The 17,937-nt window shown below is 39.3% G+C and overlaps 2 protein-coding genes across 2 annotated transcripts in view; both read left to right on the forward strand.

The window, feature by feature from the left end:
- Positions 1–17,937, forward strand: part of LOC120727518 (nectin-1-like) — a 55,723-nt gene that overhangs the window by 27,466 nt on the left and 10,320 nt on the right. The window lies entirely within an intron of this gene.
- LOC120727597 (OX-2 membrane glycoprotein-like) lies at positions 7,662–15,247 on the forward strand. Its single transcript, XM_040021966.1, has 3 exons — positions 7,662–8,283; positions 14,325–14,663; positions 14,752–15,247. The coding sequence occupies exons 1-3, from the start codon at positions 8,205–8,207 to the stop codon at positions 15,066–15,068; spliced, it is 735 nt and encodes a 244-aa protein (XP_039877900.1). The 5' UTR covers positions 7,662–8,204; the 3' UTR covers positions 15,069–15,247.

Raw genomic sequence — 17,937 nt, forward strand, 5'->3', positions numbered from 1 at the left:
AGTCCTGTCTTGTTATTATGTAAGCTTTCTGTGCTTCTGCCGCTCCTGGTAAACTCCGCTTTCACTCTATTCCCGTCCACTTGTCAATCAATCAGCACTCGACCAACGCTATCCCTGTCCAGAGACATGCAGGTAGTCTGTTGAAAGACTGAACAGGAGCATTAATGGGGTGGGTGGAAAGCCCACTCTGTCAGAACGAAACACTTTAAGCGTAATTTATTGTCCTCGAGTGCGTTCACATCTCCGTTTGGACAGCGAACTGAGAGATGATGGTGGAGCTGCTCCGACTTTTAGAGCTGGAAGTGACGTGAAATGTTGAGTAACTTGACTCCACGCGAGCTGTACGCATTTGATTGGATCAAACTCGAGGAACTGCAGAAGCAGGAACCTGGAGTTTAAATGAATGGCGAGTCAATGCAATGTCCTCCTTTGGAGTTTTATATTATTTTCTTGCTGTTTTCATTTCCGGAGCCTTTGACAAAGGTGAGAAAAAATGTATTTCTGTATGTATGTGAGTTAGACCCTTTTATAGAATAGACTTTTATTTTTATTTTTATACAGTAGAGGTCACTAAGGTGACCTGAGAATTTAGATTATGTTGTGACAAGTACAACCACCGACAGTGTTAAAGTTTATTTTCTGTGGTTTCTCTGAATATTTAGGAGGGGTTAGTGACGGTCACGGGGCTGTTGGAGCTTGTTCTTTAGGAAAATCATAGCAACACTTCAGCATTCCCAGTATTTTTTTTTCTTCTGTGTGTGTGTGTGTGTGCGTGCGTGCGTGTGTGTGTGGGGGGGGGGGATGAATTAATCTCACTCTGAATCAATTTTCAATATGTGAATGTCATAGTTTGAAAAAGTAATAAGGTCCTGCAGCTTATTGTTGGTGTCGACCGGCAAAGAAGAAGAAAAAGTAGAAGAACAAGAAGGGCAAAACGGACAACGTGGCAGTTGTGATATTATGTCAGCTTACGATCTAAGGAAGTGTATCCGGCTTGATGGCTAATGATGCCCTGAGTGACATTTGTCTGAAAATGTTTGCACAGGTTCATGCCATAATCCACACAATTTATTATTTATCAAACATGGTAATGTGAGAATTGTTAATGCTGAATGGAGTTTTTATAATAGTCATTTTATAATGTTGTTTTAACAAATGTTTTTTAAAGAACTCAAACAGAGAAAGTGCATATGTCCCCCAGTGAGTCATTTATTGGTTTAGCTTTAAAATTTGGAGATTTTCCTAAACTGCAAACTGAAAAAAAAAAGTTTGACCTTGACCTTTGATGTATGACCTCTAAGCATTACATACTATTGTATGTACTTTAACTTTCATATGATATATTAGCCAAAATGATAAGTCAAATTTGACCTTGGGTGCTAACAATGAAGCTCAAAACAGCCTGTTTTTTTTGTTTTTGTTTTTTTTTACATTCCTTGGCATAATTATAAGTCTGTCTATGGAGACATCGGGATGAATCTTACATCTAATATATTATGTAACCTGAAAATCTTGCCTTGTGGCTAAAAAGGGTGGCTAGTGATCTGCACATGTGTGTGTGCACCTCTATGGTTGTATTCGGGGTGTTGCAGTAGAACTAAAAAAAACATGTATTAAAAAACCTGAACCAGCTGGAAGCAACTTTGATTCCTGTTGCAATAACACAGTTATCAGATTTGTTTAGGCAGAGTGTCAGTGTGAGGCTGAAGGTACAAGTGTGTGTTGCAGGAACTGGGATAGCCAGTAACACTGGACCTCATGTGTCAGCAAGTTGGACTTGAACATTATATTTAAAGTGCCTCACAGATTGATCTGTATCTCCTACAGCTCTAACAGCAGTGGTCCAAACACAGCAGACTGTGCTGGCAGCAGTGGGAGAAGATGCTGAATTCAGCTGTCAGCTCTTGGAGACTAAAGACGTCCTTCAGGTCACATGGCAGAAAATCTCTCCTGATGTGGAGACAAATGTTGCCACCTACAGCAAGTACTATGGTCAGAGAGTGAATGATGGCTTTACAGAGAAATTTAAGTTTAAACATACTGAACTACAAAACTGCTCCATAGTCATCAGGAATGTGATGGAGCAGGATGAAGGCTGCTATCCATGTCTGTTTAACACTTATCCTGAAGGCTCCTTCACAGGTAAACCCTGCCTCCAAGTCTATGGTAAGAACTTTTGCCTTAATGTGATTAAATGCACCAGAAGCTGGTTTATTCTTGACAACATGGTCCTTATAACATATCTCCTGATCCTTCACAGAGCTGCATGAACCTGTTGTTGATGTCAGAGAGTCAAACTCTACTGAAGAGTGGGTTGTTTCCTGTTCAGCCACTGGTCGACCTGCTCCCACTGTAACACTCAGTGTCTCACAACAAGACCTCAGCTTCTCACAGTACAACACTGTCAGTGTGTCCAACACCAACGCTACATTCACTGTCACCACTACAGCTGTGCTCTCAGGTTCACGTAAACACAGCACACAGGTGGGATGTGCAGCACGAGTGCTCTCTGCTCCTCACAGAGAGGTGATGGTGACCATTCCTGATGATGATGATGATGATGGTGAGAAATTGTTTCAACATCACAGATTCATAAATTAATGATTACTCTTTGATTCTAATGTTTGTGTTTCTTTTTCCAGGTTTGGATAAGAAGTCAGGATCTAATCAGAGAAATTTAGGTGTGTTAACATTTGTGTTTTTAAAGCCAGTTTTTATGTTCAATTTTTTTTGTCATTTGATAGTTGTTCACATTATTGTATCCTTCTATCTCCTGTTTTTCTCAAAGGAATCAGGATTTCAGTCATTCTGCCGTCTGTGGTGTTGGTGCTCTGTGTTGCTGCACTCATCTTTGTCAGGTATAAAAAGTGATCTCAAAGCAGGTCGTCTGCTGATATTACAGCATCTTTACATATTCAACTGTTCTTAAATCTGTTGTCTGTCACACAGAGAGCTCGTGGTGAATTATAACTGAAACAAGAAACACTCAGGAGCAGTGTTGGTCAAGTTACTTGAAAAAAGTAATCAGTAACTAATTACTGATTACTTCCCCAAAAAAGTAATCCCGTTACTTTACTGATTACTTATTTTCAAAAGTAATTAATTACTTAGTTACTTAGTTACTTTTTAAAAACACGATTTACAACCTGAAGAGGTGATAAAGCGATAGATCTTTCAGCCCAATTCTACTTTTTCTGACATAATCCATCATACAAAATGCAATCAAATGGAAAAGTCTCTTTTTAAAACTTGTTTTATTAGTTTTAATCTTTTAACTTTATGCATCAAGCAAACATTTAATTATATGCAACATTCTCTGACTGGAAGAAATTTGTTTAATATTTTCTGCACATTCCAGCACATAAAATAAATTTTTTTGTGTGTTTACACTCAGTCTTTCAAATAGATGCAAGTAAAACACAGCAGAAAATAAATAAAGTCAAAGACTCAGCGGCCCTGTTGCTCTATTTTCACCTGTAAAGCAGGAGTGAGGTAGGCGGAGGTTTATCCTGGTGCAGGTGTGCCGCGGTCAGTGGAAGAATCCGCGGGTTTCTCTGTGAATTTCCCATTACGTCGTAGCACACTCAGTGCTTGCTCGGAAGTTTAGGGGTTTTTTTCGCTGTAAAAAAGTTTTCTTCCCACGCACGATGGACACTAATGTTTTTGTCACTTTTTATGGAATCAAACTCAAAGTAAGGTCAGTACTTCCACGCTTTAAACGCTGCACGCTCATACTCTCTCCCGCGCTCGATATATGATCCACTGTTGATCTGCACACAGCTGTTGTCACAAACGTCGCACTTGCTAACGTCATTGTCAGGAGACATTCTCGCAAAAAATCACGGTTTTAGTAGTCAGTCAAGTCAAGTCAAGTTTATTTATAAAGCACATTTAAAAACAACCAAGGCTGACCAAAGTGCTGTACAATAAAATACAAATATAAAATACAATAAAACACAAGTACATAAACACCTCACTGATAAAAACAATAAGTTAAAACAGTAAGTTAAACCTTACACAGTAACGCAGCGTTCCTACGGAAAGTAACGGTAATCTAATTACCGTTTTTGCAATAGTAATCCCTTACTTTACTCGTTACTTGAAAAAAGTAATCGGATTACAGTAACGCGTTACAAGTAACACGTTACTGCACATCTCTGCTCAGGAGTAAGTCTCTCTTCATCCTGCCAGACTGCACTCGGAAAGTTGCTGGTTTCTTTTTCACTCTTCAGGATATTTTCACATTTCAATTCTTTCCAACTTACCTTTTACTTTTCTACTTTCTTTCTAATTCATCAAACCCGTCTTTGGTTTGTCTAAGCTATTGTTCTTTGTTCAAAAATATTTTTATTCAGCAATATTAACACAGTGATGCTAAAATGTTTTTGTTTTTATTTTTAGAACTGGACCATTTTCAGTCAGATGAAGGGACACTCAGACACTCAGTGGCAGAAGGCAGACACCTCCTGAGGAGTGTCAGTTCATTATGCCAGAGTGTTACTTTTTTTATTTCAGTACTTTGTGCTGTTTATTTATTTTTTGTATATCTTTGAAATGGTGCTGTTTATAAAAAGTCATGTTTTGGTGTTTTGTCAGATATTTAAACATTAAGTTACTTGAAATGCGAACTGTGAAAACGAGCATGAGTGGCTAACATGAACCTTTCTCATCAATAACTTTGATTAAATTGATTTCATTGATTAAATTGAGACTACCAGAGACAACTACAATGAAAACTGCACTGTGCTTTTGTAAATAACAACACTTTTCCACCTGAAATTGCAGAAAATGGCAGCTGAAGGTCTCTGTTTGTTCACTGTGAACATGTTATGCTCAATTTATTACTACGTGTATTGTTAAAAAAACAACACATACATTTGTGTTCAGTTACTCAGACCAGGAATATTTATCACCTTAGTAATGTAAGACCATCCTAGTGCTAGTCAAGTATTGTTTTAATAATGTTTTAATGTTTTTTTTTTTATCTGCAAACATTGCACTGCTCATCAGAAAGTGTAAAGAAACATTTGATGCTTTTGCTTCTTCTCTGTGTCAAACTGGACTTAATGCAAAACACTCCTTATTGTCTCCATGTAGTTTTGCAGGTATGCTATCTGTTGATATGAGTTACCTTTCCACACATAAAGACAGCAATTTTCAGGCTTACAGTTTGTCAGTCTAAACACATGCAGACTGCTGTTATTCTCACTGTACTGCTGACTGACACATTTCCAAAGGTAAATAAATTTCACAAAGTCAACCTGCTTGTTTTTGTCTTGGTTTATTTCAGATTTCTACAAAAAATGTTTTCATCAAACAGATGATCAGATGGATGCTTTTGATTGGCGGCACATGCACAGCTGCACGTAAAACTGTTTGTTTTACATATACTGAACACACATGAAAAAAACAATTTTTCGTCCACTATCTGAAGTGAAGGTGGCAGACAAGCCCAGACCAGCTCAGCCAAGAGATGCAGTTGTATTTCATTAAATGTAATCTCTCCAGCGTGTCCTGGGGCCTCCTCCCGATAATTAAAAAAGAAAAAGAAAAGAAAAGAAATCCCAGTGTTGTGCCAAAAAGTGATTTCCAAATAATAAAAGCATCTTTGATCTGTGAAGTGTTCTGTTAAATAGATCATTTTTTACCTTTCGTACTTTTGTTGCCGATTGGCGGATATTGGGTTGTTGCTGTGACTTCAAGTATAACTACTCTATAGAATAATAACGGTTCCATATTGGGCCTGTTTAGTTGTAATTTATGCCTAAATGTGACTCACTCACCTGCTATTGCTCAAAATGACCACCAGGTCATAATATGGATTCAAATTTAGAAGAAGAATATAGAATAAACCTTTAAATTCAGCTGTAGTTCAATTTTTGTTGTGGACATTAAGAAGGAATTCTTGATTCGTGAATGTATCCATTCAGATTTGTTGGGAAGGTTTCCTTGGTGACCCACACCAACCACTGCCTTTGTTTGCACTTTTTTCCACTAGGTGGCACTACAGCCGTAGGATGACCTCCTACAACACCTTTCCTTGCTTTCGCTTCACTAATCAGCTCTGTGTTGCAGTTACCAGCTGCACAGTGCACGGTAAATATGATAAATAATGACAAATGAGACTTATTGTGTGTGTGAAAAAAACCTTGAACCAGTGCACCACATGGAACAAATATTGCAGGAAATCATTTGTGTGTTCACACTCAGGACCAACAGCAGACACAATGAGCACTACAGAACACATCACACACAAGTGGAAATAATTCACTCAGCCTTCAGAGTTGTTGAATTCAGGTGTTCAATCATTCCATGTCCACATAGTGTATAAAATCAAGCACCCAGGCATTTACACTGTTCTACAGACATTTGTGAAAGAAGCCTGGAGAACTCCAGTGTGGTACTGTGATAGGATTCCACCGGTGCAACAAGTGCAGTCATGAAATACGGGTAAGTAAAATCACAGAGCGGACCTTGAGGCTCATAGCGCGCATATGTCACATAACTTTTGCACAGTCACTGAAAACCTCTAAGCTTCATGTGGTCTTCAGACTAACTCAAGAACAGTGCGCAGAGAGTTCCCTGAAGACTTCATGACTTTCATGCGCATTTTGTCATCTAGGACTTAAACAAGAAAAGCGCACAGTTTCGGCTTGGACTAATCTCAGTACACTCAGAATGAAACTGATAGTTGTGAGGATGTTCCATGACACACTGAAGAGGAGGGGGAAATATATGTGTTGTAAAAAGCAAATACCTATGAAATCGATGACTCGTTAGCTATTTAAGTGAAATTTGTGATATGTCATGTCACTTTTATTAACGGAGGAGGCCCTATTTAATTTGCTGTTTTGACGCACGCACTCACTCAGTGAGACAGTAGCCTGACTGAGTGGAACACCTACTGATTCAAGAGCCATGTGTTTTGAATTTTGGCGGGCCAATGGCAGAGCGTACAGTCATATTTATATTTTCTTTGATGGCGTTTTTTGTTCCAAAAGTAAGACAAATAATTTGTTTTCTGTATCAGTTTGATTTGGTTGTAAAATGATTCGTTACCTTCAGTTTAAGAAGCGTGTGACGTGGAGTGCTGAGTTTCACTGTAATTTCAGTCCTGTCAATGTTTTAATCGTTCTGTGTCGGACACGGCTTAAGCCCTGCACCAGTAACAGTCCTGCCATTTTCTCCGTGCAAATCTAACAGCAGACTGGCAATAGCAGAAATCCTGAGCTCATGCATTCTGAACATGTTCCTCAAGTCATATGGCAGAAAATCTTAACAGAAAAGAAAGATGACTGCCAACAAGTTCTTTGGTCAACAAGCGAATCCAGACTTTACAAAGAAATTGGAGTTTAAAAATTGTGCACTGCAGAACTGCTCAACAGTCACCGAGAAGGTGGCAGAGAGATAAAGTCGGTTAGTTTCACAAAGCTGCCTCCAAGTCTAAAGGTAAGACGTTTTGACCTGGAATCACGGAGAAACAATATTCCTATCTGATAAATGCATCCACACATTCATAATACACCCAACCAAAATGTGGCAGAAGCGAGGCTTTTCACATCGATATACTGGTTCTCAAATTCTCTCAGTTTAGAAGTTAATGTGATATTTTTTCTTAGGAAGCATCAGATGTTTCCTCCTGCTATCTATTTCATGTTTATGATTTTTCTCTCTCTCACCTGCTACAGTAAATCTATTTATGAGAATAAACTGTGCCTGGAGAAGTGTTTGATTGAAACATTGCACAGCTGTAGTACACAGATACTTGGCAGCACATCAGTTTGCTGATTCTAGTTTCTACCACCAACACACGGAGTGCTTGTGATTTCTATGTACGGGATTTCATTTCATGTGTCATTTATATTACCTTTGCAGAAAGAAAACAAAGTAGGCCGTTACCTCTGATATATGAGTGCTCAAGCGTTCATTTACTCTTTCATCGAGTACAGTAGCGGGTTGAGCAGAGGAGACAGGAAAACACTTCGTCTGGTGGAGAGCGAGGATTGCACAATACAAAGAGAATGAGAGGAGGGGGAAAACCGGGTTACACGCGCAGTTAACAGCGGTAATTAGGCGATGCGTGTTGACTAGGATTGTACTGAATTAAGATATTGTAATATTCTCCCGCACATATCATTTTTGCTGTTGGCTTATGTGCTCTCGTGAAGAATACTTTAGGCATCACCGTTTCAATCTTTGGAGGGATGTATGGAGTGAAGATGTCACAGTTTGGAACTGTAAACTACGTTATTGCCGTTTTTACTTGTGGACTCTTTCACAAAGGTGAGTAAAAAGTGTACATTAATCTTACACACATGGGTGTGTGGCAGCATGCGAGTTAGAAGTTTTTACACAACGACAGATCACGTCCTTTAATTTGTTATAAGCACACAACCCATCAAGAGTGGTGGGTGAAGCTGCTGTGACAGGTTTTCTGATTTTGGAGGAAACGCATTAATCTGGTCTTGCTCTTGAACTGCGAGGAGAGAGAGAAAAAGATAAGTTCTAAGATAAGTGGTCAGCTGTGCGCAAATAGGTTTATTACATACATTGACTGTTGTGTCTTAAGAAACATCGCAGTTGTAAGAATTGCACACGTGTGTCTCTGTGTGTGCGTGTGTGTGTGTGCGCGCGCGCGTGTGCCTGACATGTGTGCCCTGTGCAGACCACTGCGGTTCAGTTTTGTCTTGTCTGCCGTGTGGTGGTAGTTGCAAGACGAACGTACTTTGGAGATGCAGTGTATCGTAATGTAAAAAGAGGAATGGACTACTACGTATTTTATACCTTAGAAACTAGAATTTTTATAAGTACCCGGAGCACACAGCCCGCTGAAAAAGACGTGCACATTTACGCACCCTGCGCAGAAACATTATTTTCATTAACACAGGGACAGATCGACTCAAGATATATCAGAAAGATCTCTGGCCTCGTTATAACGATGTAGAGTGGGAGACTTTGGCCCACTCAGTGAGACATTAGAAACTGCTCTCGTGTTTGCTGCGCTTCTGACCTGAAGCGCTGAGGTGACGAACCAGACACTGAAAATTAGTTTGAGTACATAACGTTTGGATGAAATGTCAGTGCTCGGAGTTTCACATTATGCTGTTGCTGTTTTAATTCCTGGAGCCTTTGAGTAAGTTGAGAAGAAACTGCACGTTAATGATAATATGTAAGTTAGACCTTTTGAAAGAAAATTCTTTAAAGTGAGTGCAGATGAGTATTTAAGAGGGGATTAGAGACTATCAGGGGTAATTAATATTAATTTTCACTTTAAATATGTTAATAACAGGTGTGGTGCTGGCAGAGCACGGCTGTCCTGTTCCGTTTCTTTTTTTTCTAACAGTGTCCCAATTTATATAGAAAGTTGCAGTGAGTTCCTTTCAATAATGACCTACAAGGAACAGCGCAAATTAGTGGCTCAACAATGAGCACACATGATGAAGGAGTGTGAAAGAGCCTAACAAAAAACAAACAAACAAAAACAATATAAGCAAAGGTTTTACTCCTGTTTCTGTCTGGAAAGAGAATTGTAGTTCTCTGAACAATCTGCGTGAAAATCATGGAGAGACTTATGAGACTTCTTGTGATGTTCATGGCAGAGGAGTACGAGATGCTCTGATGCAGTACTTGTTGAACGATAATTAAAATATTCTTGTTTTCCTGGTTAGGTGCCTATAAAAGTACTCCTATTTCATGTCACCATGGATTTTGACAAAGCTTTGTTCCTTTCGCAGGTATGTCTTTACACTTGTAGGTTTTGTGCTGATGGCCAAGATTTCGTGTTGAAATTAAATGCTAAAACTTTGAAAAAGCAATTTAAGAATAATCCAGCAGTTTGGTGAATCTCTTTTAATTTGGTCCAATTAGGTCAATAGAATGAACCATTAACAGTATATGTTGATGGTATCACTAAAGTGTGCAGTCTCGTCAACACTGTCATATGCAAGAATACACTCTTTTTTGTGTGATGACACCTGCTGAAGAAAATAACTGGTTGCTTTTTTCTTAAGAAGGAACCATCATTTCACCAAAACTTCACTGATAAATGTTTGTTTTTTCCTTTTACTCTTTATGCAGAAATGGGAGGGGCTAACGAAAGCCAGTTTGAAAGCGATAGTGGGTTAATACACTATGAGCTAAAAGCATCGGCGTAACTTTGTGCTGAACATTGGGGGGGGGTAATTAAATCTGGGTAAATTCCCAGATGATTAAACATGCAACTATTTTGCTGGTAATAACTGAAATGAGTAAAGAAAATTAACAGCCTATTTTTGCAAGATAATTCATACTTTTATTGGGGGGGCTATATTGGTTGGATCTGATCAGCCCCCCTGGCTGAAAGTCAGTTGTGGAATGTAAAAGTGCTTCGGTTTTGTATTTCAGACCATGTTTTATGAGGCTGTGCGTCTCCTAAGTAGATGTAAACACTGGCTGGCTTACATTTGAAATGATTTATTCTTGCTGTGACCTCAGAGCCTAGAATCAGTTCATGCATTAAGTTGACTTGAATCTGTGTAATGTACTTTTACAGTTGCACTTTAACTACATTTGTCATTCTTCGAGTACATTTTTGACACTTTATCGGTACTAAGTACCTGAGTATTTCCTCTAAAAACAGCATGGTGTTTCATAACAGTCATAGCATGTTGCTGTGTGTTGCTGGATGAGGATGTGGGTAAATGCACCTCACACGGTGAAAGAGATTAATGAATGAAAATACACCAAACACCAAGTACACGCACAACACAAAATTGCAGCACATAAAAACCACCAAAAATAATTTTTTCAGATGCTGTTGACAGGATGACTTTATGTTTTGCTGTTAGAAGTCAGCGGAGTTAGTGTTGATGTTTAACTAGCTAGCTACATTCAGCAACACATGCAGGAAACAACGGCGCTACTTTCAAAATATCCTTCTTTATTCAAAGGCCACCGAAGAGATCGCATACATGATGCTTAAACTCACAAAGCTCTCACAATCCTCCGTAACCACCCTCTCCTTCCCGTTACTCCCTGGTCGGTGCCCATAAACGGCGCCCATTGATTAACCCACACCCACTCCTTTCTGTTTGACCCATTTCCACGAGTCCCTCTTTGCTGGATGTTGTGCCAGAAAGTGATTTCCGACATTTCTGTATGTTTTTTATGTTAATTAATTTGACTTATTTTTGACTTTTTTAGACTGTTCAGAAAGTTTGACTTATGTAAAGGAGCCACGTGACTCAGTGATGTCAGTGGAAGTATGGAACAAAAGGTGAAAGTTTTGAATTTGTTTGGCACAGAAGTCTTTATGTGCACCATTCAACCAGTGAAAGTAACTTATGCACAATGGTCTATTCCACTGCACACAGAAGAGGGGACAACGAGGAATAAGTGTGTTGTACAACAGCAGACGTTTTGCAAAATATTGAATCTTATGGAATCAGTGATATCACACTGAGCATAATATGTCATGTTGCTGTTATTAATGAAAGGGACATGGCTGGGCGTACAATCACACTGGTCTCTTCTTTGCTGGCGATTTTTTTCAGAAGGTGAGCGAGCGACTGTTTTCTTTACGACCTAAATGCGTGCTGATTTGCTGTAGTCAGTTTGCTGTGTGGTGATCGTATAAAGTAAAGTGTACTTCACTGCAGACAGGACATACAGTGAGATTTGGCATGTGGTTTCTGGGAAAATAAACTTAAGTGTATAAGATGGAATTTATAAACAAATCAGCAAATATAGTAACTTAAATGTAAATTGGAAGAAACTGATCTTTAATTGTGAAACAGGCACACACAGAAGTCAAAATAAGACATGCTTATAACACTATAATATTAAATAAGTAAAAATGGCAGACGCAATTAAAATAAGGCATTCCCAAATTGCAGAATTAACATGATTGCACTTTGCATAACACACACTGATACGAAATAATTGTCATCTAAATCAGAACCTTTCTTGCCTTCCTTGGTGCAAAGTCATCAATAATGTCATCATATGAAATCTGGTCAGCAATTGCATGATTGATGCTGATGATGGCAACGCCAGTGAGGCGTTCCTGAGACATAGTGGACCTCAGATATCTCTTCACAAGTTTCAGCTTTGAAAAGCTCCTCTCTCCTGAAGCCACAGTCAGAGGCAGAGTGACTGCAATTCTCAGAGCAGTCCAGAAATGTGGTTACATTTGCCATGCAAAACGTTCAGCAGCTCAAGAGAGGTCAGCGATGTTGATGCTAAGTCAGGCAAATTCGTAATCTCTGGCATCCAACTTGGCCTTGAAAAAGCAAAGTAGCACTGAGGGCCTCACACTGTTCAGTGAGGTCATCATTTGAGAGATTTGGAAAATGTGTTAGTACTTCGTTTTCTAATGTGGTGAATCTCGCTTGGATGGAAGACGCTGCAGCATCAACAGCAACATTAAAAAGGTCACCTACAGCTTCTTTAAGGCATCACTCAATGGCTCATCAAATGATTTGTAAGAGAAGTGCTGCTTTGTAGATCTCAGTCTTTTCTGTGGCAGAACAGCCTCTATGTTCATGTCCTCACAGATATCCTTGGCTGACATTTGTGCAGAATCAAAGCCTGTCGCCCTGTAGCTGTAGAGACCTCGCTCTGTCTTTTTGAGCAGGTTGACTGCTACATCGCATGCATGTTGGGAGACTGCATGAGTTTGCTCACATGGTGGGTTTGGTTCAGGATATCATACCACACCCTTGTACAAATGCTGAATCTGTATAATCCCACCTCCTCAGACAAAGACTGGGCTTTGGTGTGGTCTCTCAACTCAATCAAAGCCTCTTTCACTATTTTCTCTTGTAATGACACAATCCGAATCACAACCGACAGATGTTCAGTGTGGCTAATATCTGGAGTGCAATCTAGAGTTATGGAGAAAAAAATTTCCAAGCTTGACATCATCAACCATTGTTGAAGTGATCCTGCTAGTTTGTTTTGTACATGGTAACATGGTAGCTGCTGTGACTGCAAGAGCCTTTCTGGACAAGGTTAATGCACTCCTGCATTATGAGTCAGTACTGCTCTCTATCTTATTTTCTCAGCCTGCAGAAGTGCCGTCTCTTGTTTGCTAATTGTTTCACCTTTTTAATCCTCACTACCATTTTTTCCATGCTTTCATGGAGTTGTGGTGTTCACGACTATTGTAATACATTACTTTGTAATTACAGTAAGTTCCTAAATAATGCAACTTAATAGTGTGAGGATTTTTGTTGTTTTGCAAAGTCAGCTAGACTACAACATTATACTGTCATCCGGTTTTAGCGTAGCACGGTATGCAAACAGCCAACCAACAGCTATTATAATTCGTCACACATTCTTCATGATGACACATCCGCTTGCTCGCTTCTCCTCCTCTTCTATTCTCCCCTTTCTAAACTGAGCAGCTGATGGCTTTGACCTTTTCTTGTCCATCTTCCATCGGTGTTCATTTTGCACTCCGTAACAACACCCCTCCCAATCGGAGAATCGTCATAACGTAAACTAATAGACCTGCACCTTAGTGCGCACATTTGGTTTGTATCGTTTTCCCCCTGCGATTGGCACAAACCAGGAAGAATTCATTGTGACATAATGGGCTTGGATTGACGATATTATGAATGAAATTAGCTTTATCAGGAAGCACCCCGCCCCCTCCTGTTTTGAAGATAAGGGGCCCATTTGAAATCATTTATTCTTGAACAGGCTGTCTGTTGAATTCTCTCGCAGTCATAATCGTCATGTCTTTGGTGGCCATCTTTTCTAAAGGTGAGGGAGATACTGTGTTTTCTTTATGACACTTAATGCGTGGCGATTTATTGCTCTGTGGTGAGCTTCTGTAGTAAAGTGGATTTCACTGCAGAAAGTGGATTTGACGGGTGGTTCCTGTCAAGCGGAGCAGCAGAAGGAGGTAATAAACTTAGTAGGAGGTGAAATTTCTTAAGAGCTGCTGACAATTCAACGGTCTCTTTGTTTCTCTCTTATCCACATGATGGTTTATTTACTCATTTAAGAGTATTTACTAATTTAAGAAGGAAGAGTGTGGGCTAGAGGAAAGTACTCAAAGGAAGAGGTTAGCAAAGAAAAAGTGTGATCTCATAAGAAAAATGTAAAGTGTTGCATTGAATGGAATCTGGTCAAACGAAATGTACTTGACTGGTACACATTCAGTTCATACGAAACACATTTTCTTTGATACTTTCGTTTATTTAGCATCAGAACTACTTGGGCAGCATGTAAGTGTGAGAATGAAGGTATAAGTGTGTGTTACATGTGTTACATTCGGTGTGAGTAAGGGTTGGACTTGAACTGAATATTTGAAGTGCCTTGATCTTTAACTCCTACAGCTCTAACAGCAGTGATCCAAACACAGCAGACTGTGCTGGCAGCAGTGGGAGAAGATGCTGAATTCAGCTGTCAGCTCTTGGAGACTAAAGACGTCCTTCAGGTCACATGGCAGAAAAGCTTACATGACGTGGAGACAAATGTTGCCACGTACAACAAGTACTTTGGCCAAAAAGTGAATACTGACTTTACAGATAAAGTTGAGTTTAAATACACTGGACTACAGAACTGCTCCATAGTCATCAGGAATGTGACAGAGCAAGATGAAGGATGCTATAGGTGTTTGTTTAACACTTATCCTGAAGGCTCCTTCATTGGTAGAACCTGCCTCCAAGTTTACGGTAAGAACTTTTACCATCTTGACATAAATATGTGAGCAGCTGGTGTGTTTGTAAGAACATGTTGATGATATTTCCTGATCCTTCACAGAGCTGCATGAACCTGTTGTTGATGTCAGAGACTCAAACTCTACTGAAGAGTGGGTTGTTTCCTGTTCAGCCACTGGTCGACCTGCTCCCACTGTAACACTCAGTGTCTCACAACAAGACCTCAGCTTCTCACAGTACAACACTGTCAGTGTGTCCAACACCAACGCTACATTCACTGTCACCACTACAGCTGTGCTCTCAGGTTCACGTAAACACAGCACACAGGTGGGATGTGCAGCACGAGTGCTCTCTGCTCCTCAGAGAGAGGTGATGGTGAAGATTCCTGAAGATGATGATGATGGTGAGAAACTCTTTTGAAGTCACTGATTTATAAAATGATGACTACTTTGTGATTGTAATGCTTTATGTTTCTTCTAACAGAGCTAAACGAGAAATCAGGATCTGATCCCAGGAATTTAGGAGCGTTAACATTTGTATGTTTTAAAGTCAGTTTTCTCATTGAGTCTATTGACTTTTTATAGTTGTTCAAATTGTTATACTCTTCTTTCTGCTGTTTGCCTCGAAGGAACCAGGATTTCAGCCAGTCGGTCGTCTGTGGTGTTGTTGGTGCTCTGTGCTGCTGCGCTCATCTTTTTCTGGTATAGAAAGAAATCTACTCGTCTTAAACGATGTTGTTGTTTGTTTGTTTTTGTTTCAGCTGATAAATGTTTGCGCAGATTTAACTGTTCTTAAATCTGTTGTCTGTCACAGACAGAGCTCATCTTCTGACTAATCAAACTCTGATGAACTTGTATTTGTTTTTTCCAAGCCATCCCTCTTTCCAGAATACTCTGATTTTGCAACCTTAAGAGTGACATGCAATATTTTTCTTTTTCTGGTGTTTGTAGATCTGGATCATCTTAATAGAGGTTTCAGCGATTACACCACGATCCACGACTTTCACCTTTACCAGCAAGAAATGTTTTGACAAATTGTTTCTACTGGTCCATCTTCTGTTTTTGTTTTTGGTCTTTTTTTAACAAAATTTGAAAAGATAAAAGAAAAACACTCACACACAAAGCATTCATTTTTACTCATGTTGCAGTTTCTACTTCAGTAGTTTCTGCTTTTATTTATCTATTTTTATATTTATTCAATATTGTGTTTTTGGCAGATTTTTTAACATTAAGCTACTTGAAACAAAAAGTGTAAGAATGAGCAGGAGTGACTAACCTGAAATTGTTCTCATCAATAATTTTAGCTGATCGATTAAATTGCTTTTATTGCAGTAATTCCTCCTAATACAAACAACCATGAAAACCTGAAGTTGCAAAAAACGGCCACTGGGGGTCTCGGCTTATTCATGGGGAGCAAGTTGAGACATTTACTGGTCAATAAAACAATAGGTTTTTTTTTTTTTAAATCAACATATACATTGTTCAAACTTTAAATTACTCAGTGTTGGGATATTTGTCAACCTACTAAAACGATATCAACGATTTTTGTCAGGTTTTGTGGGTATAACGGTTTATTCTCATGGTAAATGTGCAATCAACACTGTGCTCTTTATCGAAGATGTGTGTAGTAAATGTCAGCAGCTTTTCACCTGAAACTCTATAAAACTTTTAAAATTTTGTAAGTTCTCTGTGTCATACTGAACTTCCTGAGGAAGCACACAAGCACACATTGTGTCAAAATGCACACAACATGTGTTGTCCCTGACCTGATGCAGCACGTGTTAAAGTTCAACACACTATGTGTTGAGAGTGAAGGGGGCCTAACCAAAGCACGCCGTGCCGTAATGCTGGGTTAAAACCACTGCATTTGAGTGGATTATATTTCTTGCCGAGTGAGCCCACTAGATGGCACTACAGCGTCAGCGCACAGGACACTTCCTTGTTTCCACTTATCGTCAGAACTTGCTCGCTGTGTTTGAGGAAAGCATGCGACACTGCTCTGTGTTGTAGTGGAGAACGTATGTTTTACTTTCATTTTAAGGATTAAAGCATGTTTTGAAACACAAAAATCTTAATGCTGTGGCTCAGTTAACTTTGTACCGCTGCACATGTAACTCAGTAACACTGTATATAGGCCGACATAGCAGATGTCATTTTTTCAGACTGAATGTAAATACAAAATTTCCATGTCTTTGGTTCTAATTTAGTTAGTTTTAAAGAATAAGTCAATAAAATAAAGTTAATAAGCTGAAAAGCATAGCTGGACTGGCCATCAGCTGGTGGGCTGATTGTGATTTTTCGTTTTTATGGGCCGTTGGTTTTTTTTTTTTTTTTTGGTTTTTTTTTTGTAACAATGAATGAAATGAATGAAAGGTGGTGGATTGGCCAGATGCTGGCCCATGTGATGTGGGGGGCTAGAGGGGCTTGAGCACCCGCCCCTTTCCTGATGGGTGCCCAAGGTGCCCTTTTGTTGAGGCAACTTTTAAAAAAAAAAAAAATATTTTTATTTATTTTTAATGTGTGTGTGCGTGCGGAGTCCTGTCTGTGCCCCTCAACAATAATATTTAACTATTAATCACAGTTTTGCTAAATAAAAGGATTTGGCTTGCATCAGTCACATGATCACTATTAACCAATGATCGCCCTTGACGGCAGAACGCGCTGATTACGAGCCGGGAACGAGCTCAGAAAGAGCACGCGCATTTTTAGCGGTCCGGAGCTGTAGGAGAAACACAAGTTAACTCAGAGACACAGACTGATGCGACACAACCAGTAAGTAGGTGTACAGCGTACACTGTAGTGTGTAGCACCCAGGAGTATTAGCTTATTACGTACACGTTGGTAAGCTGTCTTGTTGCAACTGACGAACTGAAACAAACGAGCGTGCTGTGTGTGCAACAGCGCGACAAACATTACCTGTCCTTTTATTAACTGCACATGTAGTGCTGGTCATAGCTGCTGGCTACCTGTGTAAGGCTGTCATGGGTCTGTAGCTCTGTCACCGTTTTAGGGAACATATTTAGTTTTAAAGTAAGTTTCCGGGCTTTTCCTGCCTTTCTGGAGGGATTATATTTCACTAAAAAACGATCTAATATGCATGTCCACATAATAATTATTATAATTATAATATATTAAAAACACACGCTGTATTTTAAAGAACATACATTAAGAAGCTGATTATATTAGATTTATATTTTAAATAAGACAAAATTTGGATTTTACAGCAGTAAAATGATTGTATCTCTACAGTTTAAACATGTAATAAACTTTGCCCCTGCACAGAGTGGATA

This window comes from Simochromis diagramma, unplaced genomic scaffold (genome assembly GCF_900408965.1).
Source record: "Simochromis diagramma unplaced genomic scaffold, fSimDia1.1 OVJJ01000356.1, whole genome shotgun sequence".
Taxonomy (NCBI): domain Eukaryota; kingdom Metazoa; phylum Chordata; class Actinopteri; order Cichliformes; family Cichlidae; genus Simochromis; species Simochromis diagramma.